The sequence below is a fragment of the Rhipicephalus sanguineus genome, chromosome 2 (assembly GCF_013339695.2).
Source record: "Rhipicephalus sanguineus isolate Rsan-2018 chromosome 2, BIME_Rsan_1.4, whole genome shotgun sequence".
Taxonomy (NCBI): domain Eukaryota; kingdom Metazoa; phylum Arthropoda; class Arachnida; order Ixodida; family Ixodidae; genus Rhipicephalus; species Rhipicephalus sanguineus.
The window spans coordinates 11,154,695-11,179,216 of record NC_051177.1 but is presented as its reverse complement, the minus strand read 5'-3'; the positions used below and the strand labels follow the sequence as shown (position 1 = coordinate 11,179,216).

At 44.1% G+C, this 24,522-nt stretch overlaps 2 protein-coding genes across 3 annotated transcripts; both read left to right on the top strand.

Annotated features, from left to right (window-relative positions):
• The first annotated feature begins 10,264 nt into the window (after positions 1-10,264).
• Positions 10,265-20,733, top strand: LOC119382407 (uncharacterized protein K02A2.6-like). 2 transcript variants are annotated; one of them, XR_007415044.1, is made up of 3 exons: positions 10,265-10,458; positions 14,146-14,239; positions 20,582-20,733. XR_007415044.1 is itself a non-coding variant. In XM_037650097.2 (3 exons), the coding sequence occupies exon 3, from the start codon at positions 16,765-16,767 to the stop codon at positions 19,714-19,716; it is 2,952 nt and encodes a 983-aa protein (XP_037506025.1). In that variant the 5' UTR covers positions 10,265-10,458; positions 14,146-14,239; positions 16,516-16,764; the 3' UTR covers positions 19,717-19,718. The 2 variants fall into 2 exon arrangements, 1 of the variants encoding a protein (XP_037506025.1); XM_037650097.2 differs by lacking the exon at positions 20,582-20,733 and adding an exon at positions 16,516-19,718.
• Positions 19,739-20,575, top strand: LOC125757092 (uncharacterized protein K02A2.6-like). Its single transcript, XM_049412192.1, has one exon. It carries the CDS (start codon positions 19,739-19,741, stop codon positions 20,558-20,560), a length of 822 nt encoding a protein of 273 aa, XP_049268149.1. The 3' UTR covers positions 20,561-20,575.
• Positions 20,734-24,522: the final 3,789 nt, after the last annotated feature.

Sequence of the window (24,522 nt, the reverse complement as noted above, 5' to 3'; positions counted from 1 at the left end):
AGAATGCATGAGCAAGGGAAGACGACACGGAGGCCATGGGCACGTTGAGCGAAACTGCGCGCCGCTTCGTTCACTAAACGATCACAGCTTGTCACCCTCAGGCTAACGTGGCAGCAGACTTGGCGGCTGCTTGAAAGAGACAACACCGGCGACTGCATTGCGTTCACTGCGCCGATTTCAACCAGTGCAGCCGAGCGGTCGTCACAGCGGCTGTTAGCTAGCCATGGCACTGCAAAGCGTGTCAATTATTATTACATTTGGGTTCAGAGAGCTACGTGCTATAGATGGTTTCTTCCGAGGAGCTAATCTAAATAAGGGCAGAGAGCTTCTCGATCTAAGCGAGGCTGGCAAGGCATGTTCACGGCTTCGTGGAAGAGACGTTGCACGGCTGATCGTCAGTCACGGGGAAGTGCGCACCACAGACGCGAATGAACGCGCCGGGAAGATCCGTGAAAATCGAGGTATGTCGCTTAGTTTGCTTTTTCTTAGTTACAGGTCATGTAATGTTTTCTTATCACTTAAAGCAGGGACATCCGTGCGGCCAACTGGGAGTGCCGTGCCGGAGTCGCAGGAAAGTATAAAACCGCCTGAATAAAATTACTTGCGCATCGAAGACAAGCAACCCGCGATAATGGGGCTTTCCTTTAATTAAAAACGTCTGCCCGAAACACTCAACTGTGGCAATCACAAAAGAAAAAAGTGAGCGATTTTTTTTTTCTTCTCTCCTTTTGTCAGCTTCATTACAAATAATCTGGAGGAACTTCTGCCTCTACAGTTAGGGCAAAGAGCATCGACGTCGAGCATGTGCTGAGGTTTTTCTGCAGCACTGAGTGCACTTTGTCTGACGTGCTCCGGGCAGAGGCCAGCGACGCGGCATCGCAGTCCCACCTCATGCTCCTTCCTGCCTCTACTCAAACGCTGAGCTTGTTTGTTTTGAAACGGATTATTTGCTCATTTTTATGGAGGCTCTCAGGCAAGCTGCTGAGTATATACAAGCAGTATGTCGAAGTGCCACATCAGGAAGTGGCCGAACTGTCAGCACGCATGTTATTAAACAGAAATGCTTCAGCAAATGAGCGTTTCTGCATAATTACTGCGACAAAGGTGTGAAGTAATACCTTTTAACACTTCGTCTTGGCAATGAGTCTGCTCTGCGATGTACATTTAGTGCACTTATTTAGGCCGGCACATTTTTTCTTCTTTTTTGTATCTCCAAGGCGCACAGGGTAATTGACATGCTGAGCAAACGTGCAGATTTCGTATGGTCTCTGATTGGAAACCAGTAAAATCGCGTACCTGGAGAATTTCTGTAGGTGTTACTGCACCCAACAACGCAGCAATTATTCTTAGAGTTTGGCATAACCGACACATAACGAACAGCCCGCGAGAAGGCCGCGCGCCGTCATCGCGGAACCGTTGAGCGAGCAGGGCGAGCGGGTGAGAGTATCCCGTCAAGTCTGCGCTTGTTGCCGCTAGGGCCGCCTTCACTGGCGGCGGAGTTACGTCTGCACGGAGCCTATTGCCGTGGCAGTGAAATCATGCCAGCTAGACATTTATTCAAATGTGCATGGTGATTCTATTAGAACTGACCTGTTTCATTGGGCTGTAGTTTTCCTGCAAATTATTCGATTTTAAAGCAGCTTACGGTAAAAGATTCAGGAAGGATGAAAATTTACTGGCTCATCCCATTTTTTTATGCGCAAAAGTAAACATAGAAAATAAATTACTTACAATGGGTATTTTCGTTGACCTCACGAAAGCGTTTGACATGCTTGACCATGACATATTACTAACCAAACTAGATCACTACGGAATACGCGGGACAGCGCTAACGCTTTTGTCGAACTATATAAATAATAGAGAGCAATATGTGTATATGAACGGTGTGTCGTCATGTCGATGTATAACCAATAGAGGTGTTCCGCAAGGTTCAATTCTAGGGCCATTCTTGTTCTTAGCTTACATTAATGATCTGCCATCCATAACATCGGAAGATTGTATCCTTTACGCAGATGTCACTAACATATTTATAACAGCAAAAAACGAAAATATCCTATACCACAAAGCAATGACTGCCTTACAAAAATTATCATCCTGGCTTAATGCAAACAAACTACTCGCCAATAGCTCTAAGAGTAATTACATTATCTTTTCCCCCAAAAACACCCACCTTACTTTAAGTAATCAGCTTAAAATGAATAACACAGTACTAGAAAGAGTTAGTAATACAAAATTTCTCGGTGTATACTTGAACGCGCAGCTTTCATGGCACACACACGTACATGAGACAACACTTAAAATATACAGAAAAATACCCATTCTTTATAGGCTACGCTACATTTTCCCAATAAAGACAATGTTAACATGATATCATTCTTTCATACACTCACACATCACGTATGCTATAGTAATTTATGGATTAACCTACCCAACAACACTGAAACCCCTCAAAGTAGCACAGAACACAGCTGTGCGTGCCCTCCTCTCCATACCAAAAACAGACTCAGCTTCATATGCTTATAGACTACTAAACATACAACCCATCACAGTTTGTGTCAATTATCGTGTATTACTACTTGTCTACAAACTTTTGCATAACGCTGTTCAATGTCCGTCAATAGCATTAACATATCAAACGCCCACATATTCCTTACGTTCTACTTTAAGTAAACCATTATGCATACCCCGCATAAGGACTAACTACGGATCACATTCATTTTCTTATATTGCATCAAAACTCTGGAATAGTTTACCTTGTACCATCGCAGCATCCACATCATTTCATTTGTATAAACAATGTGTTCGCGATCACCTGCAAAACTCACAATAGTAATACTTGAATTAATAAATATTATTTTGATTTCTTTGTGGTTATTTGTATTTATGTATTGCTATGTTTCTATAATGTATTTATTGTATTCCGTTGCACTTTTATGTACTTATATTGCTCTGTAGCTCAGCAGTACCTGCTACTACTGTTAAAAAACGGACCCCTGCAACTGCCTTTCACTAGGCTCTGGGCTCCTACCTGTATAATAATAACCAGTCATTATATGTATGTTAAACAATAAAACTGATTGATTGATTGATTGAATGCAAGAAAAAGAACAAATAAGGAAAAGTGTGAAATGCTATAGGAGGGATAGCTTGCGTCTATAAAACTAAAAACTCTGAATGTCGTGCGGCATGCCACACACGACTCGTAAAGGTTTGTAAAAGTTATAAACCACTTGCCATACCACAGGTGTTGAAATGACCACCCTGCATGATCACACACTTTTTAATGCATTTATTAGCATGCACAAAGTTTAATGGACAAGTGGCATCGGTATTGCAAATTATTTGACACCATGATGCTGTCACCACATGCTCTAACTAGGACTTTTATATTTTTCATATTAGTGTAACATCAAAGTTGCCCATGCAGACCTGCAGGGAGTACTGAAAAACCCAAACGACATTACAGACAAGCACAAGCAAGGTTTGGGTCTTTGCGTAGGCAGAGTTGCTTTGGGGAACGCAACATATAAATCTGCAAGAATTGGGCACACACCCAACAGCCAGTATCAAGCATGCTCTTTACCTTTCCAGTGAGTTTGTAAAAACTTGGTTGGTTTAATAAACACATGAAGCACAAGGCTAACGATAACACAATAGGAATAAACAATGATCAATAAAAACATATCATTCACATGCATCAACATCATAAACAAATGTACGACATGGAACCATACAGGTGTGTTACAGTTCAAGATTCATAGTTCTCATTCTCTTTGTGGACTGGTGGTAGTTTGTCCCAGTCACTTGATCATTAAAAAAAATGTTTAAATGTCTTAGTGATCTCATTCATCTGATAGCTACAGGGTATAGATATGTAAAATGCAGAGATCATAGGCTAGTGAGTGCAATCCTTGCCCCCAGTTTGAAGAACGCACACAAAAAAAAATAACCACCGATTTCTGAATCTGCAATCGAAGTTGGAGGTAAAGCATCAATGCAAGAAGTAAGCAACATCTCTTGAACCACAAAAGACTGGATAAAGAAACAACAACAGATAAGTGGATGGGCATAGATAAATAGAATTTGCTTAGCTATTAAAGCTATCAATAAGTATAAGCCCAGTGACATATGGAATTATGATATCAAAGAGCAGTGAAAAAGGTGATGGCATCGAAACAGCTACCAGGCAACTCTATAGGAAAGACCGAAATGCATGCAGTGAAAGATAAGCATGGCATTATTAATGGTAAACTGAATGATGTGGCAAAAGTAACAGAAGACTTACATTCTGAACTGTCCATTTTGCAAATACGTGATTCATCCCCAAATGAAATCAAAGTAGAACAGTTCAGTAAATTTCCATGTGTAACTATCACTGAAGTTAGAAAGGCCATACGACATGTGCCCCATGTAAAAGCAGCTGGACAAGACTGCATAATGGTTGATTTTATTAAAGGTGGATGGGACATTATATTTGAGAAACTTGTGACAGTCTGCACACTGTGTGATAAGACCTCAAATGTGCCACCAAGTTGGAGAAGCATCAATGTTATAGTAATACACAAGAAGGGAGACGTAAAAGACGGAGAATAGCATTACAGACCTACCAGTTCACAATCGGTTTTATTCGAAATTTTTGGACTGGGAATCTCAAAGAAATTCGCTGAAGGATAAGGTTGGGCTAGGGTGCATAAAGCAGAGATTCCTAAATCCTGACAGGCAACTTACCGCTGTCCCTGGAGCAGAAAGTGTACAACCATTGCATTCTACCAGTGCTGAAATACATGGCAGAAACTTTGATGATAACAGGTGAACTTGAGGAGAAATTAGGGACCACACAGCATACCTCAAGGGACCCTGCAACACTTTTTCAACATGGTCAGAAAATGCTGCCGATCGGTAGTCCCAAACATTATAGCGCAGCACACAGCCTGGACTTTACAATTAATTCTCAAGGTCAGCTAGAAATCGCTCCCTCTTCTCTCAACAAATGATGCCATAAACCCAAATTGAACATTGAACATTGTTTATTTGCAGGAAAGAAATACAAAATTTCCCTGCGGGAGGCAAAGACTAAAGGCTAAATAGCCTGACGAGGTCTTGACCTCCTGATACAGTCTGCGTTATATGACGGCGTTATAAACGCAAAGTCCATGGCCATTGGCTGATTTGACTATTGTGAGCTGCATAGTTAGCGCGGCTGCTGCAAGATACTGCCACGTGCCCCTGCGTGCTCTCGCGATCACATTGAAAGTAAGGCATACGTTCGAAGAAGAAAAAAAAAGAAAGAACGTGCTCAAGGTTATGACATGCGCTGACGATTGGACGTAGCTTCTTGCCTCCTTTTCATCCCCCCTCTGCGTAGCTTTGAGCACACTCGCTGGTGTGAAAAGGGAGAGAAAGTGCTTAAAGCGTGCAGCAAATCCCTGTAACTCCACTCGTATTTGACGGATTTTAAAATTTTTTCGGCAGTCTATTTGTGAGGCAATAAACTCCTTTAATGAATCCGTTTGATGATTACTAGGAAGAGCGTTGCAGGGCCCCTTTGAAGTGGAAAATCATAGCCAAACATTAAGAGATTTGAAAACCGCAGAGTGGATGAGAGAATGAACAGGCATAGCCAATATTCTCGATGACATTAAGCAAAAATGATTGGCCTGGGCTGGCCACATAATGCGTAGTACCGATAGTCGGTGGTCAGTTCAAGGAACGGAATGGATATGAAGGAATGAGAAACACAGTTGAGGACGGCAGTTGGTTGGGTTGGCTGATAGTATCAAGAAGTTCGCACGAATTAAATTCAATCAACCAGCGCAAGATGGCATAAATTGGAGATTATTTGGAGGTGTTTTTGGCCTACAGGAGACATAGACTAAACTGATGATGATGATGATCAATGGAAAAACTTGCACGATTAATCTGCTTGAGAAAATTATTTGAAGAGAAAACAAGTATAAAAAATGTTTACCAGAACTCCAGTGCCAGCTTCCTACAAGACACCACAAATATTCGAAGTATTGTCTCATATTTGGGCCTTGTTTATATTGGGAATGGTACTTAGGTCGCGTGTGAAAATGCGCATGAAAAAACTGCTGGTGGTCAGTATAAATCCGGAGTACGCTCTAAAGCACACCTCATAATCAGTGTGTGATTTTGCCAAGTGAAACTCCACAATTAAATTTTTTGATACAAATGAACACATTTTTTAGTCTGCATTTAAAGCTACACAGAATCAAGCTATGTTGTATGGATGATTAACAAGATTTGGCGTATGTGTGGTCGAACCCAGTACACTTACCTGAACCACCAGCGGCTGACAGTATGTCCGAGACCATTTTTTCTTCCAGTAAATTTGGCTTGCCCATGCGATTTGTAGTGTCCATGTGTTTTTTTTTTTTTGGTGGAAGTAAAGCGACGTTGCTTTTCAATTTTTTTTGTAGGTACCACTGCAAGCAACTTTTCTGCTGGCACAGGCATGCTCTTGAGCTTTGCAAAGATATTCTCTAATGCTGGCCCAGCCCATGGCACAGCACATTCATCAATTGTTGGCTTACTGCAATTCCTGAACGATTGCCTGTGCAATTCTTGTGCAGGTTCCCGGTTTCTCTTCAGGTGTTCTTTTTTCCTTGATCATGTTGAGGCCAGTGAGGTACTCTTTCATTTCATTTTCTATGTCTTCTTTCATTGTCCTGGAGTCCTGCATATGGACAAAAATGAAGAATGAAGCACCATGCTTTGTTAAAACCATAACCTGAATAGTGCTGCTGTCGTATGATGAATGTTTTGAACTGTTTTGGTCAGCTACTTTTGTTACTCTGCTGTTGTTCGCAAATGTTAATTGAAGCCAGCTGTTCGAGTAGAGGCTAGAACCAATTGTAAATGTGATTTTATTGAGGTGAAAGCCTTAAGTGCTTAATGAGATGTGAAATGTGACTGTCCAATGTTGTCTGCCATCGGCAACAGCACATATTGTATCCAAATTTGAAATTGTGATGACTACAGCGTACATCAGTAGAACCATTTGTAAATTAATTAATATTGCTGTGTAACAACATGCCCGATATTGTCTGTAACTAAAGGAGAAATAGATATAGAAAGACATAGACAAAGATAGAAATCGATAAAGAAAGACATTGATATAGTATGTCTTTCTACGAAAAGAAATACATCAATAAAGAAAAGACATCGGGTGAGCGGGCCGAAAGAAACTGTCAAAGTGCTGTTGTTTCCAGAAAAATGCTTTGAGTTTAATATAGTGCAAAAGAATCGACGGCTGGGCTAGTTGGTTGAAGTGCATGGTGTAAAATGAATGAAGTGCACTTGAGACGAAGACAAAGGAGAGACAACAGCATAGGCTTTACAGTTTTATATGAAATTCTGGACGCCAATTTTTAGCATAGTTAGCTGTTCAATGAATCATCTAGGGCAGGATTGCACTACAACTTGCATGGCTCAAGTTTATGGTGAGTCATACCTATGAAAACAGCATGCATTCTTTTTATTGATTAATGCACCACCATACTTTCAATATTTTTAAGGTTTTGTTAGGTTTAGGTTCATTGCACAGATGAGAGCCCCTTGTACCCAACTACTAAAAAGTGTTTCCATAATGATAAACTAAACATCAATTACCAGTGCTCACATGAAGTCAACTTTACAATGAATTATAATGTTCTTGTTGCTGTGATCAAACGCTTTCTGTAGCAGCCTGAGTAATTATCACGGAAACGTATGAGACTAAGAAACCGCACCTGTCTGTTGTCCCAGAAATTGTACTAGAGTGGTTCCACAATTTATTTTCCTAAGCTTGGCATCATGATGCAAATGATTTGTTTCCTGCGCGTGTTTCCCCCTGCGATTGTAACATTATGTGTTTAGGAGTGTACTTGCGTAATATTTCTGACCACTTGTTTTATGTATTGAATGGCATCGTTAATAATTGATTAGAGAGCTTTTCTGCAGCCAGCTTTGCATTTCATTTTTGGGAATGCTCTGTTTTGACGTCAAGATGCAGTATCTTTAAACACTGTTTCTGCATATTGTGTTACAACTCTCTTTCACTTCGTGAAAAACAGTGATTCTGGCATTGGCAACTGATGTTTAAGCTGTCATAATGAAACCATTTTTAGTGGTCAGGATCAAAGGACTTGCCTGTGCAGTAATTCTGAACTTAACAAAACCCGAATACATATAAAAGTTTTGTGCGCATGGCATAGTTGCTTATCACATGCGGTCCTACACATGTAGCGGATGTCGTTATCAGGATGCTCTGAACACGTGGTGTGTTAGTCCAATGAAGCATATCTGTGTGCTGTGCTCCTGCAATAAAATCAGTTCGAAGTTAGCGCCCAGTGTGTGTGTATTTCTTTGTTGGCAGAGACTGCTGCGCCGCGCGGCGCACGAGCCACCCCCACACAGAAACGGCTGCTGCGCCGCACGGATGTGACGTCATGCACTTTTCCGGTTCGGCGCTTCGTTTGAATAATAGTATACGGTTTGAATAGTCGGGAGTGTATAGCGTTACGTCTAGACGTAACAATAGAAGCTGTGCAAGTTACGTCCAGACGTAAAAATGAAAAATGTTAAAGCTACGTCCAGCGTGACTACAATACAAAACCGGCTTGTTAAACCCTCCGAACTGACCGGCAGCTGTGGCGTAGTTAGCTAGCGCAGCACATAAAGGACGGGTAAGGTCGCTGGTTCGAGCCCCTTCGCAGTTTGTTTTATTTACTTTTTTTTGGTCGCGCTACTATTGTTTTTACATTTGCGCCTCCTCATCGGCCTCCCGTCAGCCTGACTTGCTGCTAGTGGTCCTGTCCACAGGCCCTTAGATGATGACCCTCGCAGAATTGGCTATATTTATTATGATAGTGTTTTGCGAATTAATGCTCTTAATCGGCGAGACGCAGGAGGACACGAAAAGTTCAAATGCAGCTGGCTGCATCAGTTTCTCCGGCACACGCGTCAGGAATGTTGATTTCCACGGTTTATCAAAGTTTTGATGACAAAAAGGCGGACTGCAACGTAGCCACGCCGAATATGCAACAGGAAACTTTTTTTATATCGCTCAACATACCGTCACCACCTGACGAGGTAACCGGCAGGCCGCTTCAAAATACTGACGTGCCAAAGTAATGCTATAGGCGATTAGCACTTGATAAACGATACCCAAGGGCAAGTGCCAACTGCATTAGCCATCTACCTACAAAACAGCTTGTCTGCCTTGCTGAATAACACGCACGGCCTGTGACAGCACGGGAGCATTACCGTAGCAACGGATGAGAACGGCCGTACGTTTTCTCACTTAGCAAAACAGCCTGCAGTGCAGTAGCTTTGGCCTTCGGAGATCACAGGCTTCGTAAGTACACTTCGTAGACGCAGTGGGGTTTCATGCATGTGCGTCCGGACATTCACACGCGAACTGTGCAAAAGCATTTATTTCATCGTCGACCTTGCCCTTCGCGACAAGCAAAACTCGGCGGCAAGGACACTTTCACCTTCCACAACAACACGCTTGGCATTGCAATCTAGAAAATGCAGTGCGTCCAACAACAATAATCCACACTTCACACTGAGAAACTTTATGGTGCACACACTCGGATGAAGCTGCGGCGCGGTGGACGGCCGCGCTAGCTCCAACCTCCAGGATCAACTGGGCATCCAGCAATCCCTTCAGGCAACGACGACACAGGGTCTTCGGTCCTCCTTGGGGCGGCCTAGGCCCAGGCCACGAATTTGCCGGAGTTTTCAATAAGGTTGTTACCACCACCACACATCGCAGCTACTATCTCTGCCACTACCTTTCGCAGCCGCAGCGCCCATGGCGCCCCCTGTATTTAAAACGCTTGTGATATGTGCTTAATTAACAAATATAAGCTAATTGACTCGTAAAACACCTGTTTAGTAATATTTTTGTAAATTTAACGTATTATACAATAATAGTTTATACATTTAAATAGCTTTAAGTAATAATTTTTAAAGTGACGTCACTTCCGTGCGGCGCAGGAGCCACTTCTGTGTGGGGCTGGCTGCTGCGCCGCGCGGCGCAGGAGACGCTGCCTTCTTTGTTTCCCCGTGCCTCGAGTCTGGTGCGCGAGTGCGAGTTCAGCGTGCTACTTTGATCAATAACGAACTGAGTGTATTTTTGGCGAGTGCACGAAAGCAAATCGCCTTCACTCAAACAGCAATAATTTTTTTTTTCGTTTCATTATTGCGACTTTGGCAAGGGACGCGCACATCCATAGCCAATTCGATCCATATCCAAAGCAGTTTAAACCAACATGGCCGCCTCCAAAGTGACGGAAAAGCCAAGCGCGGCGTCAGTTTATCCAATTTCTTATAGAATTTCGAATTCAAGTAGTGAAACTCACCGAAGCTAATGTTACAACGCCCCCCAGCACCCGGCTTCATGCTCCTGGAAGGACCTTGATGTGTTGGTGTGCACAGTGAGGCAAGAAGGTAGGCGCTTATATTCTGCCTTATTTTTTGAACCGTTACTGATAGAGGTGCAAGTCAAATTTGTAGTTCAATATTGATGGCGTCTATCAGCGGACTTCGTGCAGAAAGCTTATGGTGGCGCATAGCTGGAGTTGTGAGCAGTATCGCAGAATTTTCGAGGATCTCGTTCTGCCGTTTACGTGCACAGAACCTGTCTAGCTTCACAAAAGTAAATCGAGCTGGCAGTAGAAGCCCTTGCTCGGTCACTAAGGAAATGAAAATGTGCGGGTGAACTAAGTAGCGCGCATACTTGTGTGTCTTTTTCTATGGTGGTGGTTCCAGCGTACCAAGAAGCAGCGGTCGCACAAAAATAGAAAAGCTGCTCAGAACCTGTGCTGGTCCGTCACACGGAGTTCACGTTTTCGCGCTGAGAAATAGTGAATGCCAGGCCATAAAATAGAGCAGGAGTGTTTTTAACTCCTGTTTTGTTCATTTTTGTTGGCAAAAGCTCCTCAAATACTTGTACTTGAAGAGCAGTGCTGCAAAGTAGGAGAGATGTAGGGGTGAAACTGCACAGACGAAGCGCAAATGTTTTCTGTTGAAAGAAATGTACGGCGGTAGCCAACTGCAAATGTGCACGCTATTGATAATCAACTAGAGTGACTCTTGGAACAAATATTGGTACATGTTGTGACGTGCACTGTCTGGCTTTTCACATTACGTTATTGATGTTCTTGAAATGTTGAATTCTCAGCACATTTATGCGTCGTGTCGCACCAATTATAAGTAGGAATCCTATACATGTGCACCGTTTTTTACTGTTGCTGTTCATGGGAAACAAAAAACCTGTACACTAATGAAAAAAGCGCTGCGCAAAGAGATGCATGTGACTATCACATACCCCAGCCTGCAGTGAACTAGACCTGCCACGGTGGTCTAGTGGTTATGGTGCTCCACTGCTGACCCGCAGGTCTTGGGATCGATCCCGACCGCATTTTCGATGAAGGTAAAAATGCTTGAGGCCCGTGTGCTTAGATTGAGGTGCACATTAAAGAACCCCAGGTGGTCGAAATTTCCAGAGCCCTCCACTACCGTGTCCCTCATAATTATATCGTGGTTTTGGGACATTAAACCCCAACAATAAAAAAATAAAATATAGTAATGCAGTTAGCTATATTACTTGCACAAGTCTGGTTCTCCTGATATCATCATGGCACCTGCGTAATTGAGCTATGCCAGTCTTGCTGCATGTGCAGCAGTATCTCTACAGTTTCTTGTGACTGGTTATTCTAAATATTCCGTGGAAATGTGGCACCTGTCTCATGCCTCGCATTATTGATAGTAGCATGACACTCTCTAGTTAATTTCAATGGCTCCTTTAAGTTCTACGAGGTGTGATTCTATTGTTTTGAGGTGTGGCTTAGCATGTGTCTGGACACTGACATTAAACACCACCCTTTTGCAAAAAAGAGCTATAGAACATTGGCTAGGAGCAAGACATTGTCTATGAAAAATTTTTTTTATTTGTGATAGCAACAACTTGTTGGTTTGAGCGAGTCAGTCCATCTTGCAAATAACTTTAAGCAGTACAAAAAAAGGTGAGGAACAAACACAACAGGACGAGTGCTTCTCTGTTTTTCTATCTTTTTCGTGTCTGTTTCTTTCTATATGTTTCTGTCTCTTTCTATGGATTTCTATCATCTTTGTTTAATGTTGGCATGTTTTTCTTGTGACCATGGTGATTTTTCAATAAAATTTCAGTTGGAAGTTCAACGCTCATCTTGTGTTTGTTCCTCATCTTTGTCGTCGTTTTTTTTTTCACACTGCTTCCAGTTGTTCGTTTCGTACTTAATCTGCACAATAGCAAGTGTGCTTTTTGACCTTGTCGTCACATTGTGTTTTGTTACACGTATTCTCCTTGATATGTAAGGTTCTAAGTGAATCTGCTTAGCCATGTTTGCTTAACATGTTATTGGCGCAATGTTTGGAAAATGGAAGTACAAAGCAGAGACAGAGGAGCGCCATCTGTTTAGCCATTTAGGAGTGATAGTGGTTGAACTCAAGCCTTTCGGGAGAGTTAAAAGAAGCGTTTATAAGAACTCCACTAATCAGAATGAAGGACCCTGCTCTGCACCTCTGATCTCATCCAGTCAAAAAAAGAAAAAAAAAAGTCCAAATGGCTTGGGTTTGGCAAGAAAAATTGAACTAGACAGTATGGCAACTGTGTGGAAATGGAAAGACTCATGTTCACATGTAGAAAATTAGAAAATACACCTGAATTGGAGGGTTTCCATCTTGAAAGCACAATGAGGTAGAACTGCATCGTTTCTGCAACTGCTCACAGCTTATTTTTTAGGAATGTTTTATTTGACCACTGTAAATATCACTGGTGCGCTGTGGAGGAACAAACATGCTTTTTGTGACAGCTACAAAGTGTATGTCATTTTATGAAATACTTCAAATTGGAGTGTGCCTATTGCCTGCAGCCCAGTCAATGTCTTTTCTTTTTAATTTAAAAGCATCTTATATGGGTTTATAGAGCTAAGCTTGGCAAATTTTAAAGTGTAACATATCTTGCCGCTTATAATTTGCACTCTACTGCTACTCAAACCCTGCTACTATTAGACTTTTCTTTAAACATGTGGGCTCACTTTCGGAGCGATTGCAAGCGCGCTAGTATAATTGGAAAGACTTGTTGTTTTTCCTGACCAGAATCTGCTGCGACGTGCCTTTTTTCAAAGTTTGTCACATGAGCTTCCATTCTGACATAAAAGCTGGTGCATTTCCTGTGCGCCTGGAGTGCTCAGTTTCAATATCGCCTGGATTGGAGCCCTCAGTTTTGATGATTAATATTGCAAATGATGTGTGTGTTTTTCAGGATTTTTAAAAAATGAGTATGCCATAAATTGCCACGTGCTACAATTTTTCCATATAAACAACTGCCCTCGAATTAATCATTAAAGTGCTAATTAATGAGTGTATGTTAATTGCTCATTTCAGCATAACTTTAGGTGCACCAAAGTTTTTCCACCTCTGCATAGAGTTCCTTTGTAAAAGATGAGGCGTGACAGTCATGGCATTTTTATTAAAAATCTGTATGTAGCTGCATATGGGCTGTCAGCTCATTTTCTGCAAACAAGTGTTACTGGGTATGTGAAGCTATGTATGTCCCATGCATGGTAATAATATCTGGGGTATAACGTCCCAAAACCATGATATGATTATGAGAGACGCCGTAGTGGAGGGCTCCAGAAATTTTGACCACCTGGGGTTCTTTAACGTACACCTGTATGTCCCATCAATAAAACTCTTTGATGTCACTTTGGGTTGCCTTGCCACATACGTCATAAAAAGAATGCTTATCACATTACTTTCACCAAAGTTATTGCGTAAGTGTGGGACAGGTCTCTTATTGCACAACCATGGTCTCAAAAAGTTTCCCACTGTAGTGACCTTCTTAGCTTGTGTTTTACCACAATTCATCGCAAAGCTTCACTGCATAACTAAAATGTAGTGTAGTGTAGTTGACTTGAAACACCTCTTAGATACTGGTTAACGAATCTGTGCATTCTGCACTGCAAGCATGTGTAGACAGTTACTGACATTACTCAGCTTACATCATGACATATCATTCTGTGCCATCTACAGTTCATGAACACAAAACACTGAGAGTTGCTTCAATAATTGTCTTTTATTGACAAATTTCAGTTGCCACACTACATGGAAGCATGGATGAGTGACAAGCCACAGTGCATCAACGAGAGGCCAGCAAAAGTGAACCTTTACAGGCTAATGTTCTGGGGTAAATCCTGCATGATGAACAGCACACGTGCACATGCAGCATGTTGATGATGTGGTGTATTCTTCTCTTGAGTCTTGCTTGCCCTTGCTCTTCATCAAGAAATTTATTACCGCATAAGATGTGCTTAGCATAAAAAGAATTCTTCGCTCTAAACAACAGCTTGTTTCTCAAAATGAGCTGTTGGCAGGCAATTACGGCGCCTTGTGCATTTTGTATAGTAATGAGGGGTACTAAAGGCAATTTTTTTTCCATTTCTTGTACAAGTAGTATAAATGACTGCTTTTCGGTCTATTAATGCAATGCCCACTTGCATGTGCCTGAAGCTAAGCTGAACATAATGCAAAATGTGCTGGCTATCAGGAATTATACATGCACTCGCATGGCAACAATTATTCTGTAATTAAAGTAAACTCTGAAATAACCTCACTGTGCAACATATGTCATGAAATAAATACACTTATTCTTTATTACCGTTTCTCAGCAACACTCATTTCTTGGCAAATTTGGATATGGGCAACCTGTTATTCCAATGTTGATTGTGAGTTTACTCGTGAAGCTCATGCTTCAAAGCACTTCCTAGGTGACACTCTGACCTTAAGTTAATATGAATCTTTTAAGTGTGTCTCTATTCAAACAGAACTTTTTCCGTAAATAATTGGCGAGTATGGCCTTGCCTATGGGTCTTTGAAGTGCATCTTCTGTTAAAAAGTGCTCGTAATTGTCTGTGGCCAGTATTTCAATGAAGGCTAAAATTTCAGGAAACGAATTTACATGCAGTGCATCACTTGTTACACCACTAAAACAAAATAATTTATGAGCTCGTGGCAATTTCTATTCAGGCCACATGGTTTTGAGAACTCTGAAGAACTGATAGTTGTTGGTGCAAAGTTAAAAAAAGCAATTTGTACCATTCTTTTCCCTCTTAATAACATACTGCCATGAAACCAAGGCGAGTAAAAGTCCTTGATTACTTTATCAATAAAAACTGATTCAGTGTTTCAGATTAGCAAGCCTTTAATGTTGAAGTAAGGCCCGTATTCTGAAATGCTCCTTGCCTCAGCGAGGGGGCCATAACTGCTTCAGGACGCCTTGCCGTGTATTCTATAATGCTTCTTACCAAGGTTCCCTCACTGAGGCCTTCCTTGGTGCTCTCTTGAGTTAAGGTAGCACTAGGGCAACCTTCGTGCCTCCTTACCTCCCTCCTCGCACTAAAGGGGTGCTTCTCTGCAGTACTTTGTCAGTGACACTGTGTCCGATCTTTTTTTTTTTTTTTTCGATCGATTCCTTGTACTTCTGCACGAGCTCTGTAATTATATCCTTCCCATTGCCGATCAGAAATTGCTTGTCGGGCATGTTTTTTAATGTGCGGCTCAACAGCGGCCAAAATTTTTCATAAAGGTGGTGCAGCACGAAGAGTACAGGGTACACAGAGACGACGAAGATGGAACGCTTACTGCCAACTCATGCTTTGCACCTCAAAGGGTTAAACGTTCTTTAGCGAGACCCGTATTACACCTTTGAATGCGTACCACCCTGTGTTTGTGACATAATATACTACGTCCTACCTTCCCGTGCAGGCAGTCAAAAACAAATGGTGATCCTACTGCACACAAATCGTTATTGCAGTCACCGCTGTCGGGTTCCCAAAAGCTGTCGAAGCTCACTGCAGTGTCAAATGAAAAAGAACCACATGTCCTGCATGGTTTCCTATTTGTCATTCGGGCTGGCTATCACAGGAAAATATTAGCAACTGTCTTAAAACGGGCGAAATTCAGTGAAAACGGTTCTAAATGGCACAAAATAAACTTCATACCAGTAAGCACACATAAAGTGAGAACAGCTAAGATGCAAGCATTTATGACAAGAGAAATCAACAAGAAAGGAGACATGGTGAGAAAAAAATTTCCACACTCCATTAACATTGGTCCTTGCCTTATTAACTGAAATGTCATGCTTCCTTGTTTAGAGGGTACAGGTATATGTGGCTTTGTTGGTAGGTGGGTAGCTGCAATTTGAAAACAACTACAATTTTCCATTTGTGTGAATGTAAAAAAAAATGCTGAAAGTACACGGTAAACCATTCATGTGTGTCACTTTGTGAACCATTAAAGCAGCATATGCGGAATCGGCAACAGACAGGCAGGTACACTCTTGTGACAGAGCATCGCAAAAGTCAAGGGATGAAGCAACACAATAGTCAAAGTTCACAGGTTCTCAGTCAAGAAACAAACTAAACAACACAAGTGACATTCCCATTTCTGTTGTTTTTGTTGTAGATGCTGCTATCTAGAACAAGCCAGGCGAAGCTGGTGACAGCGTGTGCTCGAGGTGCGCGTAGCGCGTGGCTTGGCTCCTAGGCTAGAACGCCGTTTGGAATAAACCTGTGTCCACGTAACTCAGCCTCCTGCCTTCTCGCTCGTCCCTGACGACTTCAACATGGTGTCAGAAGAACAGGTGCTACCAGTGGACATCGGCTTCTAGTCATCATCCTTGCGAAGGACGCCGCAAGCAAGAAAGCATCGGTCATGGCGTCATTCGTTATTCAACCGCCGGACGCCTTCAACTTTTCGTCGCCGAACGATTGGCCGAAGTGGAAACAGCGTTTTGAACGTTTCCGAACCTCTTCAGGCTTGTCCGTGAAGCCCGAGCAACATCAAGTAGACGCCCTACTCTACATCATGGGTGAGCAAGCCGAGGAAATCTACGCCACCTTCGCTTTATCTGAAGAAAACTCCAAGAAATTCGACGCCGTCGTGGAGCAGTTCGACAAGTATTTTATTCCGCAACGCAACGTAATCTTCGAACGAGCTAGATTCAACACCAGACTGCAACAAGATGGTGAGTCGGCCGAAGATTTCGTCACTGCGCTTCACACGCTTTCGAAAGATTGCGAGTTCGGCGCTCTTCGAGAGGAGTTCGTGCGCGACCGCCTCGTGGTTGGGATAAAAGACAAGCAGCTATCCGCCAGGTTACAGCTCGACGCAGAGCTCACACTACAAAAGGCTCTCGATTCCGTCCGCCAGATCGAGAGTGTCCGTCAGCAACAAGCAGAGCTCCACCAGGAACTGCCATCTTTGAACAAAGTTGCATCCGGTGCGCAGACCAGTCGACGTGCTTCAATGCAAGACAAAAGCGGCAGTTATCTACGCGGGGCAAGCAAGCCATCTTCACCCTCCGGTAAAAGCAGAGAGCAGAAACCGTGCCGTTGGTGTGGTCAAGAGCGTCACTCTCGCACTCTCTGCCCAGCACGCTCGGAAGTCTGCAGGAGTTGCCGGAAGAAAGGTCACTATGCCTCCGTATGCATGTCGCGACGCCTCGATTGTGTCGAAACCGAGCACGGAACTTTAGAAGCAGGATTTCTTGGAGCAGTCAAGACGACGTATGCTGGAAACTGGGAAGCAACAGTCTTGGTTCAAGGCCAGCCAGTAGACTTCAAAATTGACACTGGTGCCGACGAAACCGTCCTCCCGACGCACGTATTCCAGACACTCAAGGACAGGCCGCTTCTATCAGCTCCTCCTCGTCAGCTGCATGGCCCAGATGGAAAGCTTCTTCCAGCAGCAGGAGTGGCACAACTCCAGCTCATCTACCGCAACCACGCGACTACACAGGAGATATACGTCCTAGATCAGATCTGCACTCCGTTGCTAGGCAAGCCAGCCATCAAAAAGCTACAGATGCTGACCTTCGTAAACGCCGTTGCCGACAAAGTGAACCCGAAAGAAGAATTTCCAGCAGTGTTCCAAGGACTCGGCAAGCTGCTCAAAGAACACAGGACTCAGCTTCAACCAGGAGCAAAAGCTTTCGCACTCAGCTCCCTGAGGCGCATCCCAATTCCATTGTACGATAAGACAAAGTTGGAACTTCAAAGGATGCAGAAACTCGGTGTCATATCACCTGTTGATGAGCCGACCGAGTGGTGTGCACCAATGGTAGTCTTCCCAAAGCCCTCCGGAGACATGAGAATATGCGTCGACTTTACAGAGCTGAACCGCTACGTTCTCAGAGAATGGCATCCTATTCCTTCCGTGGAGCACACTCTCGGACTTCTTCATGGAGCTAAGGTATTTTCCAAACTCGATGCCAACTCTGGATTTTGGCAAATTCCACTTTGTGAAGAATCAAGGAAACTCACCACCTTCATCTCACCTTTTGGGCGCTTCTACTTCAACCGACTACCATTTGGCATAACGTCAGCTCCTGAACACTTCCAGAAGCAGATGGCGTACATTTTACAAGGCATCAGTCGAGTTGTCTGTCACATGGACGACATCCTCATCTGGGGTTCCAACAGCCATGAGCACAATGAGACACTCCGAAACGTGCTGCAGGCACTTGCAAAGGCTGGAGTGACACTGAACGACAGCAAGTGCGTGTTTAATGTTCAACGCCTTACATTCCTTGGACACTGGCTCGATGAAGACGGAATAAGACCCGACGAAAAGAAGGTTGAAGCCATACTGAAAATGGAGAGTCCCAAAAACAGGACCGAGCTGCAGAGAGTTCTCGGAATGGAAACATACCTTGCGAGATTCGTTCCCAATATCTCTGATATTCTGCAGCCACTCACACTCCTGTTGTCAAAAAAGCAAGAATTTGCTTGGGGTGCTCCACAAGAGCAGGCATTCAACAGGTGGAAGTCGGTGCTCTCATCTCGTCCTGTCCTTGGAGTCTACGACCCATCAAAAGAAACAGTCGTCACCGCCGACGCATCATCCTTCGGACTGGGAGCATTAATCCGGCAGAAGCAAACGAATGGCAAGTTTTCTGTCATCGCATATGCCTCGAGGTTGCTCTCAGAAACCGAGAAGCGCTACGCTCAGATTGAAAAAGAGGCTCTTGCTTTAGTCTGGGCATGCGATAAATTCAGCGATTACCTTGTTGGCAAGCTGTTCAAGCTAGAGACGGATCACAAGCCGTTGGTTCCAATCTTCACTTCGAAGAGTCTTGACGACTTGACGCCTAGATTACAGCGGCTAAAGATGAGAATGATGCGATATCGATATGAGGTTGCATACGTTCCAGGCAAAGAACTTCTAACCGCAGATGCACTTTCGAGAGCGCCTCTGCGAGAGACGGGAGACAGCGGGCTCGAAGAAAGCGTTGAAGCTTTCCTGTGCTCTATGACAACCTCTATTCCGATAAAGCAACATTGCTTACAATGGTTAAAGGTGTCCCAACAAGCAGACCCTATTTGCACACAACTTCGTCTGCTGTGCGAGAAAAAATGGCCCTCCAGGAGAGACTTAGGACTTAACCTAAAACCCTTCTACGACCACCGACACCAGCTCACTGTCGAGGATGATTTACTCCTCTACGCCTCGCGAGTTGTCGTCCCCGACTCATGCCGAAAAGAAATCCTACGACTCTTGCACGAAGGACACTTTGGCATAACAAAGACATTTGCTCGAGCCAGAGACTGTGTCTGGTGGAAGAGTCAACAGGAAAATGCCACTAATAAGCTCCGAATTCCCTGAGAGGCCTTGGCAACGCATTGCGATGGATTTGTTTCACTTCAAGAACCAGTGGTGGTTGATAGCTACAGACTATTATTCACGATACCCCGAACTAGTTCGACTTGAGAAGCTCACTTCCGCAGCCGTAGTCAACCACTGCAAGTCAATTTTTGCACGCCACGGAATTCCCGAGGAAGTGGTTTCCAACAATGCCCCACAGTTTTCGTCGACTGAGTTTTCACTCTTCGCCCAAGACTATGGTTTCAAGCACATTACATCTAGCCCTCACTATCCTCAAAGTAATGGACTTGCAGAGGCTGCAGTGAAAATCAAGACATCCATGACGAAGACCAAGGACCCTTACCTGACACTTCTAGCTTACAGGTCGACTCCTTTGAAGAATGGATATAGCCCTGCCGAACTGCTCATGGGTCGTCGGCTGAGATCCAGGCTTCCTCTTTGTCCCACCAAGCTGACACCCCAATTGCCAGATCAAGACAGCCTTCGGAATTTTGAGGAAAGATACAGAAAACGTCAAAGGATAGACTTCGACAGACGTCACGGAGTCCTCGACTTGCCGGAACTTCTTTATGGAGATGCCGTGTGGGTGACAGACCTCAAGAACAAAGGGACAGTACAAGCCCCAGCCAATGAGCCTCGATCTTATTGGGTCAACACCGACACTGGTGCTGTACGTAGAAACCGGACGCAGCTAGTTCCATATTCCCGAAGTCACAACAGCGCAGATAGCGCCAGTACCAGTGATTGTGCTATAGACACTCGCTCGCGTTGCCAGGACACTTCCCACGGGCATACCAGAAGTGGCAGGTGCGTGAAGCCGCCTGCTGCAGCGAACTTCGCTTGATTGCATTGGGAGATGTTGTAGATGCTGCTATCTAGAACAAGCCAGGCGAAGCTGGTGACAGCGTGTGCTCGAGGTGCGCGTAGCGCGTGGCTTGGCTCCTAGGCTAGAACGCCGTTTGGAATAAACCTGTGTCCACGTAACTCAGCCTCCTGCCTTCTCGCTCGTCCCTGACGACTTCAACAGTTTTGATGTCAAGTAAGAGCAACACATGAAAAAAAAAAAAAACTAATTTCAGTACAACAAAGGAGCAAGCATTTGCAGCTACAAATGTTGTTGGTTGTGTGCATCTGCTCTGGTCTGCAAATGGCAGTTGTAGGTAGAAGAAAGTGCAGTAGCAATTGAAGGAGTGCATTCGTGGAATGGTGAAAGTTACAGTGCTGGGCTGAACTGAACCAAATGAAGTATCCCATGCCTATAGAAGTGTGTCACCCCATCTAGAAGTTAAATGTACCATCTAATCTAATGATGGTGCATTTAACTTCACATTTTGCCAGTTATAAAGCCTCATGACCAAAGGAAAACTTGTCCTAAAAAGGTGCACCTTTACCAACCACCAACTGTAGAAGTAAAGTTGCAGGTGCATTCACACCACTGATACACCCGTGTGACAACATGAATGAAAGTAGTCACGCTGCTTCTCAAAACATTTCGCTTCTCTTTATCTACTCACCTCACCATGTAGACGTATCCTTGTCATTGTATGTCCAAATATTGAACACTAGCAATGTGATGTAACCAGCAGTTGCAATTATTTCTTATTACCACCTGGTGTCTAAGGATCCTGCTCGGCTCTTTTTTTATAGAAGCATGGACACTTTCATTACTTTGAGTGCACGTGCCAGATTTTTAGCATCAACTATATTAAAACTCAATCACATGCGCGGGCAGAATAGCTATTGCATGTAATACCGGTGACACGCAGGCACTTTTGATCGCAGTCAAGGTTGACCCGGACCGGATTTCTTGATCGCGATCATCAATCATCGCTGCTGCTCGGTCCAGACTAATCCGGATCGAGTTTGACGCAGACATCAGTCAAATCGCGATCTGGGAGCCAGATATCGATGCGCAGATCGCTGATCGCAATTAAAAGTGACCGTGTAGGCACATCTGATCCGGCGATCAATTGCCCGTGTGACACCGGTATAACGATCAGCGAAGTGCTTTCGTTCATGCCAATTTCCAAAAACGCACAATGCTCTCAGCTACACTGATAATGGCAAAGAAAACGCATCTCGAGGCGTTCGATTAAAGACAAGGACGGACGGTAAGTGACAGCGCGACTATGGTGGCTACCATAGCGCGACAGAGCTACATGGGATCATACACACCCGACCGGACGCGCCGTCCGCCAGCAACGTCAACAACACCAGCGACAACACAAACCTCGCGCGCCAACCCGCAAACGACGAGCAAAGCTCTCCTAGGGATAAAAAAATTACACCATCTCCCGCTAAAGGGGACCATGAGGCGATGCGAAGCCGGAGCACTTGCACGATCGCGTTCCGTTGGCGTTCGTTGGGCATGCTACCGACCTCGCGTCGTGGAACGCGAAGAGGGACGCTACGCGCGTCGTATCTTCCATCTAGCCTGGCCGTTCTCACAGGGCGAGCGGGGAACGCTGTCGACAGGCGGGCGAGAGGGGGGCAGCGTGGGAGAGGAGAGAGAAGGGGAGGGGACGCGCATGCGCTCGAGCTCATCGCGGCGTTGCGCAGGAGAGAATTTCGGCATGTCTAGCCCGCGTTTCATTGGAAGAGTGGAAAGGGGGAGGGGAGAGGGAAAGTGGAGAGTGGAAATGCCTGTTCGGAAGCGTTACCTAATAGCAATGAAAATAGTGTGAGCAACAAAAGGCATTTTCGTTGTACAAGCCTCCGTTGTACTGCCAGTACGGCGAAACTGTGCAACATAACAAGACCTAATTTACCGTGCCTTTAGAAGAAGTGCTATTTAAGGTTTCTATGAAGAGATATTAGCCATAAATTAATTAGTAATTTATTTACGCTCCAATGAAAGTGGGCAAAATATTAAAAGTTTTTGTGAGAATATCTTTCTTACTTTTCAAAGCAGGACGATAATATTTAGTGGCTGCGTAGACTACATTACACTTATTTTCCATGCGAAGTTGCTTTGTGTTCTGACGAAAACTTGATGAATTATTATTGTGTCAATGCGGCAGTTTATGGCTGTACTTGGTCACGCATTACCGATGAAGCGACAAAACTATACAAGCTGATACTGTGAACTTCTACATAATAAAGAAGCAAGGCCCTTTCTATGATTCTATGAAGAGAAAATTCCTCTATCTTTATTAGGGAACCTGCAAGACAGCAGTGAATTTACGTAATTTTCCTGCTGACCAGTAGCGTAGAAACTCGCTTTTTTTCTTTTAGACGCTAATTGCCAACGAGTATTGCACATTAGTAGATGCATATTGTGTCTTTTATCTACTTGTGCTCACTAACTTGACAACTCAGTGCTTCAAACAAAATATTTTCAATGAATCATAAGTCTCACAGGCGTTTTTTGGTGGTAGCTCCATCTATGAAATGAAACATCAAGTTGCTTTATGCGAGTTCAAGCGTTCGCCAAAAGTGGCGCAATTAAACATAATAAAACGGGTAGAACAGGCATGAATTATATCTCCAGGCCTCATAGTTTGCTTCACTAGCGAAGTCTAGTCGCCGCGCGTAACAAACACCAACCGTAAAAGGAGGAGGGCTTAGTGATAAACCCTTTCCACTCGCCCCACGTCAGCAGGTGGGGCGGTTTCATCAAGCGGCAAATGGTTTCGGTATGCAGGAAGATTGCGCGTTCGTCACGCGTTCTTAGAACCAGTGTTCCCCGGCACGTCTTTAGTAATGTGCATCTCTTTGTGGTTCAGCTGCTCGTGTTTTGCGCGTTCCTTTGAGCGTTTTCGTGCCTGTGAGGTTCGAAATTGTGAAAGGAAGGACGCTGACATGCCGTGTGAATGATACGTATGTAGCGCCGCTTTAAAGGGGACACGATGGTGAACGTATGAAAGCTTGTCATTGCCCGAATTTTCAAAGTATGCCTGTTGAGCACTGTGCCGACAACTTCCACTGACCAGTAGTGGTAAGTTGTACCCAATCAGGTAATTACATCCTAGTTGCAACGATGCGACAGAAGCGAGACTTTGTTGAAGATGCAGAACGTTCTAGTCAACGTGGCAGAATATTCAATGTACGGGACCCTGGAAAAGTTATATTGTGCTTTGTGAAAAGACGCACTCACTTCGGATAAGACGATCACTGTCTTTGCCACTAATGAGCGCTACGGTGTCAGGAAACAGTTCGACTGAGGAGGACTACTCTACCTAATGATAACGCTGTTGCGCACTGCTACTTTGTCGTAAAGCGGCTTGCTGCGTAGCCAGAACTACTACTAATGATCGGATAACAACTAGTTCGTAGCAAAGTACAAGGCGGACAGTGCAATGTCTGGTCAACGAAGAATAACCTGACTTAGACGCACGTGAGAGTGGCCACATGAACAAAACAGTGCCGATACATATGCTACTGACGAACATTTTGTTGAAAAACTTTTGCGGCAACCTAAATGGAAAACTTGTCGATGGTGCCTGTAAGTCAAAATAAAGGAAAAACCACACCTTTCCACAACAAATAAGTGTATTCATGCTTTTATAGAACAAGCATAAATAAAAACTGGATAAGTAAAAACTGGAAGCCTACATGACCGGTCATGTAAGCCCCCAAGGCGACCCTGTCCAGCTCTGACCCAGTGCAGCAACAAGCCCTGGTCGACCGTCGTGCCCGGGCGGCGGCAAGAGCCAATGGTCTTCCGGACTAGGAGGCCCACCCCCAATAGCGACTTATTTCTACCAATAAATGTTGTATTCTCTCCCTCCCAAGGGGGGGGGGGGGGACGTCCAGCCCCCTCGTGTGCACGCCTACGCTGGCCGATGTACCTATACTCAGTTTCAT

What these genes read in the sequence shown, in the direction of transcription:
- LOC125757092 (XM_049412192.1), top strand. Translation starts at nt 19,739, where the DNA reads ATGGATTTGTTTCACTTCAAGAACCAGTGGTGGTTGATAGCTACAGAC.
- LOC119382407 (XM_037650097.2), top strand. Translation starts at nt 16,765, where the DNA reads ATGGCGTCATTCGTTATTCAACCGCCGGACGCCTTCAACTTTTCGTCG.